At 38.5% G+C, this 14,943-nt stretch overlaps 1 protein-coding gene across 1 annotated transcript; it reads right to left on the bottom strand.

Annotated features, from left to right (window-relative positions):
• Positions 1 to 13,114: 13,114 nt before the first annotated feature.
• Positions 13,115 to 14,203, bottom strand: LOC147515522 (uncharacterized). The gene has a single exon (XM_086592946.1). It carries the CDS (start codon positions 14,201 to 14,203, stop codon positions 13,115 to 13,117), a length of 1,089 nt encoding a protein of 362 aa, XP_086449072.1.
• Between the last annotated feature and the right edge of the window lie 740 nt (positions 14,204 to 14,943).

Genomic DNA, 14,943 nt, shown 5'->3' with positions numbered 1-14,943 from the left:
GATTTTGTGAATGACTCCTACTTAGAGGAGGTCAACACCATCCTGGAATCCACACCAATTGTAGACCCATCGGTTGCTCCATATACTGAGTATGAAGACTTGCTACCTAAGCAAGTTTTCATTGCGCAAGATAAGGACACTTATGAAACATCAACGGACATTCCGTCCACACCAGTGTTTAAACCTCTTCCCCCGGAGTTAAAATACATTCAACTTGATCCGGATGGTAGTCACCCGATAATTATATCTTCTCTGTTAACTAGAGATGAAGAGACATCTTTAATAAGGGTGATTAGGGAACATCGGTCTGCGATTGGTTGGTCCTTAGCTGACATTAAGGGCATTGACCCTAATGTCTGCACTCATCGTATCCATTTGGAGGATAACGCGAAGACTTCTCGCGAACCTCGCCGCTTGAACCCCGCCATGAAAAAGGTGGTTAGGGAAGAAGTCTTGCGATTACTCGATCGCGGTATTATATACCCAATCTCCAATAGCGAATGGGTAAGTCCCATTCATGTAGTTCCTAAGAAATCGAATTACCATGGTAATGAATCGGGAAGGGTGACTATGTTGTCACTCAGGTCCTATGAAATGGAGAATCAGTATTGATTACATGACGTTTAAATGCTATGACACGAAAGGATCACTTTCCCTTACCATTTATAGATCGATGCTAGAACGCCTAGCTGGTCATGCCTTTTATTGTTTCCCGGATGGCTACTCCGCTATTTTCAGATTATTATTGATATTGATGACCAAGAAAAGACAACCTTCACATGTCCCTTCGAACATATGCCTATAAACGAATGCCTTTTGCCTTTTGTAATGCTCCCCGGTACCTTCCAAATGATGTATGCTTCATATATTTAGTGACATGGTAGAGCTTTATGGAAGTTTTCATGGATGATTTTTCTATCTATGGAGACTCCTTCACAGATCGCTTGTCTAACCTGCCTAAGGTTTTGACACGGTGTGAAGAAAAGAGCCTCGCTTTTAAATTGGGAAAAGTGTCATTTCATGGTCAAAAGGGCATAGTACTAGGTCATATTGTATCTAGTGATGGCATCGAAGTAGATAAAGCCAAACTAGATAAGATAGCTTACCTAAACCACGGACTGTCCGGTGAGATTAGAGCCTTTCTAGGCCATGCAGGGGTTTTATAGGCGTTTCATTAAAGATTTTTCAAAAATAGCTAGGCCTTTAACTAACCTGCTTTTGAAGGATGCAATCTTTGATTTTAATTTTAATCTGTAAACAGGCTTTTGAAACCTTAAAAGCCTCTAACCATCGCACCTATTATACAGCCTCTGATTGGTCTAAACCTTTCAACTCATGTGTGATGCTAGTGACTATGCAGTTGAGCCGCCTTGGGACGTAAAATAGATAATAAGTCCACTGTTATTTATTATGCTAGTAAAACATTAAACGACGCCAACGGAATTACACAACCATCTGAAAAAGAATTCTTAGTCATCATTTATGCTTTAGATAAGTTTCGGCCCTTATTTGGTTGGTTCTAAAACTTTAGTTTACACGGACCATGCAAAGATTTAGGTACCTTCTTGCAAAGAAGGATGCTAAGCAGAGATTAATCCGATGGATTCTTCTCCGCAAGAGTTCACATTAGAAATAAAGGACAAAAGAGGGTCGAAAACGTAGTTGCCGACCACTTATCTAGACTTACAAATGACGATAGTAGTGATTCTGAGTCCATACCGGATTCTTTTCCTGATGAGCATCTGTATGCTATTTTTTCATCACCATGGTATGCGGACATAGTAAATTATTTAGCGGTTGATGTTATGCCTTATAATTGGTCAAGAAATGAACGTAAGAAGTTCTTGGCCAGAGTCAAGTTATACTACTGGGATGAGCCCTACCTTTTTAAGTATTGTGTGGATCAGATTATTCGTCATTGCATTCCCCAGTGGGAATATAATGAAGTTCTATCGTTCTGCCATGACAAAGAGTGTGGTGGTCACTTTAGTGGAATGAAAACAGCCGCTAAAGTTCTTCAATGTGGATTTTATTGGCCTACCCTTTTTAAGGATGCCCAAGTGCATTGCAAGACGTGTATTCGTTGCCAACAACTTGGGCGAATCACGAAGCGTAATATGATGCCATTAAATCCAATCTTAATAGTAGAAATTTTTAATGTTTGGGGTATTGATTTCATGGGCCCTTTCCTTGTTTCCCACGGTTATATTTATATTCTAGTTGCCGTGGACTATGTGTCTAAATGGATAGAGGCCCTAGCTTGCCGTAGCAATGACCATAAGACCGTTGTATTTTTTATTAAAGAATATATTTTCTCAATGGGTTTGGCATTCCTAAAGCCATCATTAGTGATGGTGGAACACATTTTTGCAACAGAGTTGTTGCATCCCTAGTTAAAAAGTATGGAGTTACACACAAAGTAGCAACTCCTTATCATCCACAAACTAGCGGACAAGTAGAAGTTTCTAATAGGGAAATCAAAAAGATTTTAGAGACAACAGTAAACCCTGATAGGAAAGACTGGTCGCGTTATTATCGGATGCCTTATGGGCATATAGAACTGCTTTCAAAACTCCTATAGGTATGTCTCCCTTTAGACTTGTATTTGGGAAACCATGTCATTTGCCCGTTGAATTAGAGCACCGCGCTCGTGGGCTATAAAAAGCCTTAACTTCAATATTGATGAGGCGGGTGTCAAACGCAAGTTACAATTAAATGAGCTTGAAGAAATCCGTAGCGATTCTTACGATCTCGCGAAGGATTATAAAGCCAACATGAAACGTGTTCATGATAAGCATATCTTGCGCAAAGAGTTTGTAGTCGGACAAAAGGTTTTGCTTTACAACTCCCGTCTACATATTTTCCCAGGGAAACTAAAAACCCGTTGGTCTGGCCCTTTTCTGGTTACTGAAGTCACCCCTTACGGGGCAATTACCTTGGTAAACCCCAAGGACAACAGTACCTTTCAAGTTAATGGTCAACGGTTAAAAAATTTCACTTAACTAACTGTCCCCCTCGATGTGGAGGAAGTCCTTTTACAGGACCCCCTGCCTATGAGGATCGACTTGTCATTTGGTGTACTTACTTGCATTTCCATATACTGATAAGTACACCATTCAGGTAACCGGGCCCTCCCTATGGAGTGTGTGGCTGTAAGTACCGGATCCTAAGTCCACAGTTCACATAATTCACGTTTTCCACCTTCGCATGTTTTCGCTTTTGAGTCATGTTCCTCTATGGAGTGAATTATGTATTTATTGTTTTTCGTGTTTCTTAACAAATAAAAATAAAATTAAAATTTTAAAAATCATAGACATAGCAATCCAACAAGTCTTGGGAATCGACTTTAAACGACCGCGTTGTAAACAAATTTTGTGTTTAAAAATTTGTTTGGGGTGGGCAATCAATCCTTGAACTGGATTGCTCGAACCTTCCCTGCGTTGTTTAGGTCCATTAGTATAGTTCATTGGGGTTGACGTCATCTAATTTAGTGTTCATTCGCTCGCGATAACTTACGCCACACACGCGCTTCGAGGCGTCCTTCCACCCTCTCATACGTCACCCATGGTCGGAATCGAGTGTTTTATGGATCATTGGATTGGAAATTCTCTCCTGATCATTTCCATATCTCATTCGCAAAAATCGGACCGATAACGAAGCGGGAAATTTAGTTTGAAGTTGCGCTAAAAATCGACGAAACTCGAAAAATCGAAATGGGCTTGGGCGAACTCAAGCCTCACCTCTGCCAAGGCTAGCCTTTCCAAAAGAAGATCGCGACTTCATCTTCTCCAACAGCTTGTCCAAATTTAAAGTCAAACCCTAGCAACCCAAATAAAAAATAAATAAATAAATAAATAAAAATAGAATACATTAAAATAGAAAGACCACCCAACCCCCATTGTCAAACACCAACACAATCTCCAACCGTTTCCACCAAGAAACCACCCACCAATTCAAGTTTTCGAACCTGCCGCCGTACCTACCACAACCACCACCGTTGTGTTTAGTTAGTTTTCATCAAACTCGCATCCACCACCATCTACAAACCCCAACTCAGTTCAAACTTCAATGGCGCTTACGACGTGAAATTCTGCCGAAAACGCTAAGCCGCCGACAGTTTTCGTGCCATTTTATGACGCGGAGATGTTTAAGAGAAATTGGAACGGACTGTGGTATTCGACAGAGGATTTCTATCACTATGATTTGGTAGAACAGTTTTATAAGAAACGAGAAGTGGAGGGAAATAGGATTTTCATTAGGATAGCGGTGAACGCGAGAGGGAAGTTACGAGACGGTTGTTAGTCGAGCTATTAGGAATCACGCTGTAACCAACCTAGATATTTACCATTCAGAACCCCAAGATACGCAGTTCCTGTTTTGATGAAAGATACGGTCATAGAGGGTGAATACAATACGATATCTCATTGCGTTAAGCCAGACGACCACGAGAACCAATCAACCGGGTCAGAAGCTCGGTGGATTGGTAAGAACGCCCCTGAAAGACAAAGTCAGCGACATCGGACTTCAATTAATGCCAGACGCTCTGGATTTTGCAAACGAATGAGTGTAATTTCTGCATCCTTGATTTAATTTTGAATGTGATTAGAGGAGTGGGAAAGAGCCTGGCGCCTCTTCCCATATTGATCACTAAGATTATGCTCTCATTTAGAGCTGTCGCTAAATCTGCTCCTATTAAGATCAAATTGCCTTCTAATGCAAGTATTTATAAGGAATGCATCCAAGAGACTTGGCCGTTGTCTGCAGAGAAGGAAGTTGAGTCGGATAATGTAGGGGAAGATATGACATGGTTGGTTGAGGATGATTTTGATAGTCATACTTCTAATTTAGAACGAATGATAATGCTGCAAACTGGGTTGCGATGCGGTTATCGTATCTGTGAAGATATTCGACATAGACAAATTGTACTTCGAAATAAGCAAACGAACCTTCAGACGAGAGTTGAAATGCTCGAAAGGGGTCAGGAAGATATCTTGTCTAACTTGGAGGTTATCCACAAGAATCACCAAGCCCAAGATGTCAGACTCAAGATCGAGATGGAAGCACAGTAGCTTGTTCAGATAGAGATGCTACGACGCATGCCACTTTCGTGGATGAGTCCGTCTCGGTGAAGTCCGAGAGGCATGAGCGTCGTCGCCGCAGGCCAGATGGCTCAAGCCATTCTTCACCACAGAACCAGTCTCCATCTCAGGGACCATCTTCTTCACACGCCTAGGTGTTCACCATCAGTTGTGTCCTTTTATTTCATTGTTTTTATTGATTTGTTAGTGGAATTTTATTTCAGTAGTTAGATTTGAATATTAAGTTGTTTGTTTTAGATTGCTTGGATTTCATATTATTTTAATATAATTTATTTTGATCATCTTTCGTATAGTTGTCTTGGAGTAAAAGTTGAAAATTAGGCCGATACCGACATATCTATGATTTTTTGTAGTGGTAGCATGATATGTAAGAGAGTTTAGAAGTTACTATTCTAAACCAAGTTTAACGATACCGGGGTTGTTAGGAAATCAAAACTATGGTTAGTTTCCGTTTTGGGTTTGGCGCTTTTCTATTTCGAAATTGCCTTAAAACAAATTGGCAACTTGCCGATTCGCTTTGGAAACCCGTAACCTATTTAAACTTCCATCATACTACACTCACAACCCACACTACACCCCACAATCATCTTTCACTTTTCACTCCAACCTTTTTTCTTGTTTTTCTTAGAAACTCACTTTCGCACCTTCCACGAAATAGCACTGGCCAAAGCAGAGACGCGACTTCGCCCTATTACACTGTAAATCGAAAAATCACTAGAAATGCGCAGCTACAAGTAAGTAGAGCGAACCAGCCAAACACTGGAAATCGAAAAAATCACTGAGCGCGCCCGCGCCCAAGCAGAGCGCGACCCGCGCTCAAACTCTGTAATTCCAAAATCCAAAGAGCGCGACTCGCGCTCTATACGAGCGCGCCCGCGCCCTCTCCAGTAAGCACAGGAAATTTCGATTTTCTGAGTTTTCTTCCAGGTTTTCGCAGCTGTTCTACAGAGTAGTTTTGAGATGACACCACCTATAGTGATTCCTGAACAGTCATTTGAAGACTTGATGGGAACCTATACCTATGGAGCATCGTTCCGCGAGCGGATCGTGCAATTAGGATGGCGGCATCTTCTGGTGAGTGATGACGATTCTTTCTCACCTAAGCTAACTGAATTCTTCTATAATAATATTACTTTTTTTTGTACCCAAGAAGGAGAACAAAAATTTTCTCTTGATATTGATGGTACGACTATGGAATTCAGTAAGCACTTGATAGCTTTGGTTTCGGGATTGCCATTACCTGACCCTATGCACACGTGGGGATATATGACAGATAACTCATACCTATATGAATATGCCTATTTCCATGAGTATTATGGGGGAGGGGTATTTCGTATCATGGACCAAGACCAATATAACATCGCCTCGAAAGTAGCCTATCACCGAATGTAGGCATGACCATGTTGTTCATCATGATGAACATTCTAGGGGAACGGCAGTTTACTTACGCCAATAATACCGCTGGTGACGTTTTTTCCTTGCTTTTAGCGAGGGACGCCGTAGGTATGACATTCCCCGAAGTTTTAGTTGCTACTCTCGAGCGAGGCCATTCCTTGAGGCATAAGTACCTTCTTATGCCTGTCTTGGTTTGCCGCCTTATTTACGCTTGCCTACCCGTGATTCGTACCGCGATTACCGCATTGGGAAAGGGTCGAAATCATGAGACCCACCAATCGCGGTGGTAAGATCATTCCGAGCCATGACTTGTCGGGATGGCAGGTGCAACCACATTTGGTTGCCCCTTACACCCAATCAGACCAAGTAACACTAGAGAGGTTAGCACTAGTTGATGATACACACCACGGAAGGCGGGCAAGTTGTTATGGCATGGCAGGATGCGAAAAGAACCTCATATAGAAGAGGAGGATGACGAGTAAATCTGCCGGGTGCGGTAAGTTTTAGTTAAGTTAGTGTCCGCTATGTCCCAAGCAATTTTATTCTGTTAACCCCATAATGGGTGGAACTCTTATAGAGTTAATAAGATTTTTATTACTATATTAGGTATGTTTTAACTTTGTTTTGCAGATGTTCCCTCAATTTCACGCTTCAATGGTATTTTTCCTACCCTCTTTATTTAAATGCTTTGAGGACAAAGCTTGCTTCTTGTTTGGGGGGCATAGAAACACGTGTAATTAAGACATCTGTTAGGATAGATCAGTATAATATGCACTTGTTTTCTAGTTAAAATTTCAAAAATTCAAAAATATAAATAAAAAAAAAGTATGCTATACACTTAGGAATATTGGTATTGTTTTCTTTCTCTATGCTCTTAACAATCTAGAAGTCTCAATGTAGCTTTTGCATCGTAATAATTGTTAGAAACTTAGGTTAATATGTAGTTAATAATCTTTACATCTATCTATAAATTTATTACATGAGTATCTATGATTGTTAGCAGTAAGTTTCTGAAATCTAGGCTAGAGTACTTATTCTACAAATCCTGTGAGAATATAGCCTAAAGCCTTATATGAAATAAACATTTGAGAAATGACACAAGGGAGAAGTAAAATCCGGATAGAGAAATCACACGTCCCACTTGCTTGATCACTAAACCATATCCTAAGTGAGAATTTAGGCCATTTCTTTGGATCGATATAGCCGTAAATTCAAGCCTATGAATTATTTTCCGCTAGTCGCCACTCTCGAGCCTTTTCTTTAGCCTTCCATACACCACAATTCCTTTACCCCGGTACAAAAAAACAAAACCAAAAAAAAAAAAAAATCAACCTACCTAATTTAGAATAAGTCTGAGAATAGAATGAGTGAAGAAAGAAGAAGAGAAAAACCTGTGTAAACAAAAATTAGTAGTTGCTTCAGAAAAAGAAAAGAAGTTTCCATCCAAAAAAAAAATATATATATATATATATATATATATATATATATATATATATATATATATAGAAATAAATAAAAACTCCAAAAATAGAATAAAAGGGAGTCAAAAGCCAAAGAAAAGAAAAAGAAAAAAATATGGCTAAGGATGGAAACAAAGTATAGAAGCAAAAGAAAATAACAAGGTTTTCTCTAAGTTACATAATATGAAGACTCTATTATCTCAGACTTGTCCTTTTGAATATCCATTTCCTTCCTTCTTAAACCATCTCCTAATCCCCGCAACACCTAATAAAGACCTCTAGCTCAATTAGGAATAGGTTAGTGTGATAGTAAGTGGCAGATGTGTTTGATCGACCCCGGCTTCCTTGTTGTCATTGAGATTGTAAGGTAAAGTGTGCCCACTGCACACTGGAGTAGCGAAACTTGAGTGGAAAAATCAGAGTGGTTTTTGTCTTGACATTTATGTGAGGACCTACTTAAGGACGCTTATTTCGAAGTTTTTAAACGGACCGCTATTACATTTCATAGTATTACTCATTGTTATATGTTTATTTTAGATGATTGATTATTATGCATATATTAGCTTAGGGTTCTGACTGGGTTATTCTTATGTAATGGCTAGAGAGATGTATAGATAGTTGAGCATGAATAAGGAAACAATAGTTTTATTTTCTTAGTCGTTGTAGTATAGATGAAGTTTGTGAGTACCTTCACTGAAAACTCTCACGAGGCTATAACTCGTCCACTAGGGGAATTCCTAGTGGTTTAAGGCCTTGTTGCATATGGTCAATGCAATCGCACTCAAATAAACGAGAGTAGTAGAACTCCATTTTGGTCACTTATTCTAATTTCTCATCTTTGCTTGAGGACAAGCAAAATGTCTTTTTTGGGGTGGTTTGATAAGAGCCCAAAACTGTAGTTTTAACCCCTTAATAATCATACTGTTAGACCAATTATGTGAATAATAAGTAAGAGTTAATACTGATTACGTGTTTTTATGCATTTCAGGCTTCAAAGTCCATTATGTGCAGAAATGTGCCACTTTAGCGAGATAAAGGAGCAAAAGTTAGCAGAACTTCCGAATGCCATATCTTTGGACTCAGACCTCGGAATTGGGCCTACCTTATGTCAAAACGACCGGCTCGAGAAGAGCTTTGCAATGGTCCAAGCCTTGACCCAATCAGAGGAGCAGAAGTGGACGAAAAGTCTGTGGAAGCCAACTGCAGCTGAAGAGGCCTTTTTGGACTGAAATAATTGGGTTTTGGGCCTGATTCTCTGGCCCAAAACATGGCTCCAAGCCCATGCACGATTTTTGGATCTGAATGTATAAAAACAAAAGCTTAGCTCTTTGTTAATGGTAGCTAGTTAGACCTAAATTAAGATATAGAATTATAGAGCTAGTTTTATTAATTAAATTAAGTTTTAGCTCCATTTAATTTCTTGTTTTAGATTAAATCTCTGAATCATTGTTCTTGATTGATTAGATAAATAAAGTAGTGTTTTTATCAAGTTCGAATTTTTTCATTTCATTTATAGATCTAATTTCAATTCTTGTTCTTATTCCATTCTAGCCATTAAATTAGATTCATTATTGCTTCATTAAGTAAATCTAAATTTCTCACATTATGTTTAGTTTAGATTCAATGGGAAATGTTAGATTGATGACTCAAGGCTAAAACCTCCATTAGAGGGGTTGATGAAGCCTTGATGAAAACTTAGTTGTTAGTATAGAATTGGTTGTAGATTCTATTCCATTCTAGAAGGTTGTGTTTCGCCATGAGAATGGGTGGACGACCTCACATGCTAGTTAGTACTTGGTAGAAATGCCATGAACACTAGGGATTAGACTCGAAATACTTGCCGTGAAAACGTAAGAATCGAGATACGACAATCTATACTAGGTTATTAAGTTGGATTCGAGGTGGATTCAATTCCCCTCTAATCTCTTTATCTAGATTCAAACAATCGCATTTCCATAGATTTCGTAGATTAAGTTTAAGTTATATATTATCTTATTATTTATTATATCTTGTTATTTAAATTAACACGTCTTGTTAGCATAACATTTCGTAAAGCTCTCATTGACTTAGAGGTGATTTCTTAGACTTAGAAAACAATCCATGCTAGGGAACTAGGAGTGGAACGAACTTCATACTCCATTTAGTGCAATTCGCATTGAGAGTAGAAGCTTTGATAATAGACTCGTAAAAGATAAGTTTTAGTTTACTTACGTTTTGAATTCATAGTTCATTTCGTAGGTAAAATACTCATTTTATATTTATCAATAGGCTAAGGGTCCATGTTTTGTGCCGGAAAATCGAGCCCAAAGCCCAATTTCTTCAGTCCACAAGCCCCTTTCCAGCTAGCTCTAACTTCAATAGGCTTTTCGTCCACTTCTGCTCCTCTGATTGGGTCAAAGTTTGGACCATTGGAAATCTCTTTCCGAGTCTGTCATTTTGAGATAAGGTACGCCCAATTCCGAGGCCTGAGTCCAAAAATACGGTTTTCAGAAGTTCTGCTGACTTTTGTGTGCTGTTTCTGTCGGTCTTGGCCTTTAATCACAGAACTTATTAGCAACCAACCCTTGCTCCTTTATATCGCCAAAGTGGAACATTTCTACACATAATTGACTTCAATAACTGAAATACATAAAAGCATGTAATTAGCATTAACTCTTATTTATTACTCGCATAATTGGTCTAAAAGTATTATTGTTAAGGGGTTAAAACTACAGTTTTGGGCTCTTATCAATATGTACTAAGAAATTGGATCCAAAAGCCCATGTTTTATATGTTTATAGAGCTCATTGTAACCTCTATATAAGGAGCACCTCAGTGCAAGTTGTAATTGCTAATTCACATTCATTATTTTTGTCTCCAGAACTTGAGGCAAAGAGAGGTTAATAATAAAAGATTTGGTTTTCACTAGCCTAGTCTTAATAAATTAATCTCCCTAGTCTTATGTTCTATTTTTCTTCTTCTTCGTGTTTTTCCTTCTTCATGGAAGGCTAATTTTGTCCTTCAATGGTGGAAATAAAGCCGGTGCTTAGGGTTTGGTGATTCTTTTGATTCATGCATGGTTTTCTCCAGTCAGGTATGTTATTTATATTTTGTTAGTTATTAGTCTCATTGCCCATATAAGGGGATGGAAGTATAGAACAGGGTTTATATTTTGTAATTTAATATTATGCTAGTGTTCTTTTCTTTTCTTCTAGTAGTGTAGTTTTCATAATTAGGGAAATATTCTTTGTGTTGCCTTAGAATGGATAATTCAGGGAGTGGTTGCCCAAGGGAAGTATTCTTTGTGTTTGCCTTGAGTGGTGATTCATTGAATAGCTGCCTAATTGGGAAGTACTCCTTGAGGGTGCTCTAGGTAATACATTGAATGGTAACCCGAGCTTACATAAAAAGAAATGAGATATTAGTAACACAAACATAGGAACAACCTTAAGTAGAAATAATTTTTTAATGATGTTTCGTCCAAAAGAGCATAAACACTTGCTTGATTGCCTAATTGTAGTCTACTTGTGAGAACATCCATGAAGCAAAAGGTCCTTGAATTGAATCAAAGGTACTGGTAGATTCAATTCACTTGAATTCTCTCTCTTATATATATTTTGTCAAAAGTTCAATAGTTTAGTTTAGTTTAGTATTAGTAATTAGTTTAATCCAATCACTACAAGCACAGTTTTTAATCTCTCAAACCCCCTTTCCATTCTCGTCTTTTATATTGATACAAATCAGGAGCGGATTGATACCCTACTTATCCTTTACTCATTAAGGGATATTTAGGCTTTAATTTCGTGTGTTTTCACTAATGGCAACCATCCATCAGCCATATTCCATCTCTTCCCATCTCCATTCTTCTCCATCCAAAACACGCGTATCATCCACCTTCTTCCTCCTTCTGCCCGCTTTTTTCCTGCAAAATACAATTTAGAGATATTGACTCTTATGTCGATATCTTAATTTATAGTATGATATTAAGGGTTTAAATATCGGTTAGTACGATATATGGCCACCACATAGCCATTGCACTTTGGTGCTCTAAGATACATTGCATTTAAATACTGACATGACATGCATGGTGTTTCCTTGAGTTGCAAATTTGACACTTCTCTTGATTGATAATCTCCAAAAAAAAATGTGATGTTGAGTTGCGTTGTATACCATGGTTTGTTGGGTACATTTTGCCGATGACATGGATGAAGAAGCCATTATAAATCTAGAAGAGTTTTGGAAACAAGGGTTTTGGAGATTGATCGAGTATGAGGAAGTTTGAGATAGGTATTTTAATTGGTAGGGTAACATATATTATCCATGCGCCACTTCAACAAGCGTGTGTAGGGCCCTAAATCATATGCGACCAATGTTTGTTACCACCTAGAGATGACACTGTTTTGCTCCCACAATTTGGCAAATTTGTTTATAAAATTTGTCAAATTGTTATTACCACCTAAAGATGCTCTCAAAAGGTGTTTTACTTGCAACTTGCAAGCATATTGACCTATGACAATCAAGTCTTTGGTGATATTGACTTATCTTTCCTACCTTAAAAATCCCGCTCCCACCTACAGTGATACAACAGTATCCTAATATTGTTTTGTGCAACTTTTTGTCTATTTTTTATGACAGTTTTGCCCCTCACATCTATCTCAAATTTCAATGATTTCTTTGTCAAATATTGTAATATGTGTGGCATTGTAAGAGTATAGTGGGAATTACATCTATCTGTATTAAATTATGGATTCTTTCACTTTTTGTCTATTCACGTTTTCACCTCCTTTTATTTTTTTAAAAAAAATTAAGCTAAGGTTAGGCCAACCCACACCTGTATTGATTCAACTATTTTGTACATAAATTTGTCCTCTTGCATCATCATTTACAATACATTGTAGTCTATGACCTAATTTAGGGACAAATTGTACAACAAAATTAGATGAGTCATGAAGTGAAGCTACATAGTCCGCAACTCGGTTCACTATAGGAATGAGAGAGGGAGATGAATGTGAACTTGGACCTTTTCATGTCTATAGCTTTAATCACATCAAGGCAGAACCAATAAGGTTTCTCCACCTTGTTGATTGCATTAACAGCTCTCAATGAGTCAAACTCTACCTCCACTTCCTTGAAGCGTTCTACTATACATCTGTGTATGCATGTATATATAGCTTTGATTTCCTAAAATAGCACAAAAGCCATGTCGTCACTACCACTGAATCCAACTACCACCTCCCCCTTTTTATCTCTTATTATCCTGCCTTGACCACCTCCATTACTACTCAAGGTACCATCAATATTGGCTTTCACTCGATTACCAATTGGTGGGCACCAAACACAGTCTATTTGCCTTTGCATCTTATATTTGGTATCAATGTTAAGTCTATGAAAAAGATTCCTAGCTCTAGCAGAGTCATTGATTTCAGGTATTAAGACTTGCAAATAGTTCCTTGTATCCCTTAATAGTTTCTCAAATATCCTTTTCGCTGACTTGGTAGATTGCTGGAATCTGCGAGCATTCCTTTCCTTCCAGATGTAGTCAACTGATGCACAGAAGAATACCTTGTATATCTCTCCCACATCTGCCTTTTTGCATATACGAAGAATCGATGACCACTTTTTATTTGTTGTTCTATTATCTGTGACAATGCCGAGTAGATGCTTGACTCTAGAGATGACATTCTTTGAATATGAGTATTCAAAAAACAGGTGTCCTAAAAATTCTTGGCTGTTGTTGCATAAGCAACAAACTGAAGAATGTAGGATTTTCCTTTGCACAAGTCTGTCTTGAGTAAGGATACTTTGTGAGCAAAGCTGCCATGTAGAGAAGGAGTGTCTTGGTAAAACCCTCTTGCCCCAGACCAACTGATGCCATTTCTTCATATCCTTTGGTTGTGTAAGAGCCTCATATGCACTGTGTGAAGTAAACTGCCCACTCTGATGAGGAGTCCACACTATCTGATCTCGTGAGATGTGTTTATTGATGTCCACAGCTCTAATTGCCTCCTTTAAGGTTTGTGATTGCAATAGATTGACTTTTTCATTCCACTCCCCATTGGAAATGATTTCACATATCTTTGACTTCAGATGAAAATCCCATGCTGCCTTTGCTTCAATGTCTTCTATTAGTGGAGATCTTGAACACCATATGCCATGCCATAGAAGTGTTTCTTCCCCATTTGCAATGAAGTATTTGATAAATTTCTTGGCTGTGGTTCTATTGTTCAGAATGCTTCTCCACATCCAGGAACAGTCTTTTGGTACTTTCATGTAGGAACCGTTATTCAGAATGCAAATCTTTCTACAAACCGCGAACACCACGCGCAGCGGAATTAATGGGTGTCCACAATTTGTGATTGGAAAACATACCTTTGAAGAATCGGCTTAGATGTAATCTCTGAGAATCAAAGATTTATCAAATCTGAAATCAAGCCCTTTATCTTCTATTGTATTCCTTTAGAACAGATTAGACGTTGTCTGGACAACGATCTACCAATCTCCTTCTTTCTCTCAAGATCATAAACGAATTCAAATCTACTTTTCTTGCCTCTTTTTCAAAACAATGAATAGTGTATTTCGGCCAGAGAGAGATTATTCTATTTACAGGCTACAACAGGGACCACGAGGAGAAATTAGGGTTGGGCCTCCTGACGGGCTTAGGCTTCCCATGTTCGCCCCGAACACACAGCCTAAGTCCATCAACAAATGACTTATTCCACTAAAGGCCATTGTTGAACTACCGCCCTAATCCCAAATTACGTGTCAGCGTTTATGGGTTCCATATTATATGCTCGTTGATCTCCCTGTGTTTAAGATATCGAATGTCCGTTGATTAAGTCAAGTTACTGACAACTACATTAATCAACTTCTTATGTCCTTGAGTAGTACCACTCAATCTCATTGTCATGTCGAAATAAATCCACCTGCAGGATTTACATGACAATCTTTTTGAGCTCCTCAAGGGGACATCATCAACCCGACTTCTTGCGGGTCACAGATTCCTTCTATAA

The sequence above is a fragment of the Coptis chinensis genome, chromosome 2, assembly GCF_015680905.1.
Source record: "Coptis chinensis isolate HL-2020 chromosome 2, ASM1568090v1, whole genome shotgun sequence".
NCBI classification, from domain to species: Eukaryota; Viridiplantae; Streptophyta; class Magnoliopsida; order Ranunculales; family Ranunculaceae; genus Coptis; species Coptis chinensis.
This window is presented reverse-complemented; position numbering and strand designations above follow the sequence as displayed.

Coding starts and splice junctions, on each gene's coding strand:
- LOC147515522 (XM_086592946.1), bottom strand. CDS start 14,203: ATGAAAGTACCAAAAGACTGTTCCTGGATGTGGAGAAGCATTCTGAAC.